At 47.3% G+C, this 2,205-nt stretch overlaps 1 protein-coding gene across 1 annotated transcript in view; it reads left to right on the top strand.

Annotated features, from left to right (window-relative positions):
- Positions 1-6: 6 nt before the first annotated feature.
- The window catches only part of SCP2 (sterol carrier protein 2), a 106,733-nt gene continuing 104,534 nt past the window's right edge, over positions 7-2,205 (top strand). The window contains exon 1 of the mRNA XM_006149379.2: positions 7-95. Coding sequence (XP_006149441.1) covers positions 27-95 — 69 coding nt within the window. The 5' untranslated portion in view covers positions 7-26. The remainder of the gene's footprint in view (positions 96-2,205) is intronic.

Below are 2,205 nucleotides of genomic sequence, written 5' to 3'. Positions count from 1 at the left end.
CGGTTTCCTCTGGTGCTAGCGGAGCCATGGCCACTTCCGCGTTGAAATCTCCGCCCTTGCGCCGGGTATTCGTGGTGGGAGTTGGCATGACCAAGGTAAACGGATATGCAGCTCCCCCCGGAGGAGGGCTCCTTGCCCCGCTCTGTCCCCTTGGGAAGAGCTCTGAGGTGGCCTGCGCTCTGAGCGGGGCCTGTGTGTGCTGTTCCATGTCCTTCCTGCCCGCTGGGGCCGGCTCCCAGCTCTGGCGTTTTTAGCACCTGCGGCATGAGGGTGGCGACTCGGGTCCGGTTATGGTGTAAGTGTCCCGGCGGGGTCGTAGTGTCTCAGGCTTGTTCCTGTGACATTTCTTCCCCCTTTCTCTGTCCCTTTCCCCCTCAAGTTTGTGAAGGAGTCTCCAGGCTAACCCAGGGTCCTAACTCCTTTGATTATGTGTGGGGTTCCAAGGGATGGGCTGTCTCACACCCGAAGCGAAGCAGGTCCTGCCTGTCCCAGTGCTGCATTCCCACGAGGACTCCCCCCAGCGGCCCTTCTCGGGGTCAGCTCCAGATGTGGACGCGGAGAGAAAGACTAGTGATGTGCGGCGTCCGGGCACGGCTGGCTGATTTCTTGGGTCCTCTGACTCGTTTCTGTCCTTCGAGTATCTGCCTGAGGCCAAGGCTCGGCCTTGTTGCTTTGCTTCACTGTTTTCACTGTTAAATGTTTCTTTTTTGGACAGAGGGTGTGTGTGCTCGCATCCCCTGGCAAAAAGGATAGAGAGGGAGAGAGGAAAGGCCACAGTCTGACTCAACTAAGTTACATTCTTTTTTTCTCTTAAAGGTTTTTGTCATAGGATGGGTGAGCTCGCCAGAGAGACAGATAGAAATAGAGAGAGAGAAAGTGAGAAATCATTCTCCAGGAGGCACGGCCAGCTGCGATTCTTTCTCTGTTCTCCTGGGATTTTGGGCACTTGCACACATGTGCCCAGCGTGAGTTTCAAGCCACCAGGTTGGGACTCTAACTATGGTTGGCCATGTGGGAGTAGAGCCTCTTAACCACTGTGCCACCTGCTGGCCCTCTTTGCATTCTTAAAATATCAGTTCAGATCTTCTCCAGGAAACCTCTGATCCTCCTCAAATTCCCATAAAGGCCATTATAGTACTGTTATAGCAAAATTATCTGGGGCCAGCAGGTGGCATGATGGTTAAGGCTCTGCACTCCCACATGGTCCACTGCAGTACAAGGCCCAGACTTGGTGGCTTGCTTTCACTTTCTCTAGTGAACATGTGTGCCCTATAGCAAATGAAAATAATAATAATGATAAATAAAATTAAGTAAATTCTGAAAAAAAAGATCTGTTATGTGTCTATAGTATTCTTTAGCATATAATCTCCTGAATGGGTCTCATGTCTTACCATTCCTATATCCCTCTCACCTTGAAAGTACCTGCTGCCTGAAGGTCTTCAGTGAATGTTAGTTGAACAATATTAAATGGATATGCTTTGTGAAAGACGTCCTAGGGGGAATTCAACTTCTGGGAAAAAAAACCTTAAAATTTTTATTTTACCAAGAAAAAAAATGATCTTATACTTGGGCTGAAAGTATACAATTCACTCAACACACATAAATAGAAAAGTTGACTAGTAAGTTATAAAGCAGAAGCCTAGGGATCATTCTGCCTTTTCATAGATGAGGGGGCTTCTAATATATGTGGGTAGTAAAATCTTTTTAATATTAAAAAAAAATTTATAGTGTATGTGTATGCATGAAAGGAAGAGAGACAAAGTATCCTTGACAGAGTCACTTCGCACTGCAGTCCCCTTTCCTCAACCTTCTAGCTCCTCCAGATCTTGGCTATCTATGCACAAGTGCACCATTGAGAAACAGAGAAAGGGGAAGTGAGAAATCACGCTCCCAGAGGGGTTGGCCATGATGCAATCCCTTCCCTTATTCTCCTCTCAGGACTTTGGGTACACATGCACATGTGCCTGGCTTGTTTTCAAGCTGCTGGATCCCGGACTTGAACTGCTCAAGTTGGCATGTGGGATCCAGCCTCCTAAATCTCCATGCCATCTGCTGGACTTCAGTAAAACCTTTTTGAATGTGATATTAATGTAGTTGGATCTTCCATTATTGAACGTCTGATTATATGAGCTGTAGAGATACTTCTCAGCTATGATGGAGTTACAGCCAATAAACTCCTGTAAGTTGAAATGCATTGAATATACC

This window comes from Tupaia chinensis, unplaced genomic scaffold (assembly GCF_000334495.1).
Source record: "Tupaia chinensis unplaced genomic scaffold, TupChi_1.0 Scaffold000259_1, whole genome shotgun sequence".
Classification (NCBI taxonomy): domain Eukaryota; kingdom Metazoa; phylum Chordata; class Mammalia; order Scandentia; family Tupaiidae; genus Tupaia; species Tupaia belangeri.
This window is presented reverse-complemented; position numbering and strand designations above follow the sequence as displayed.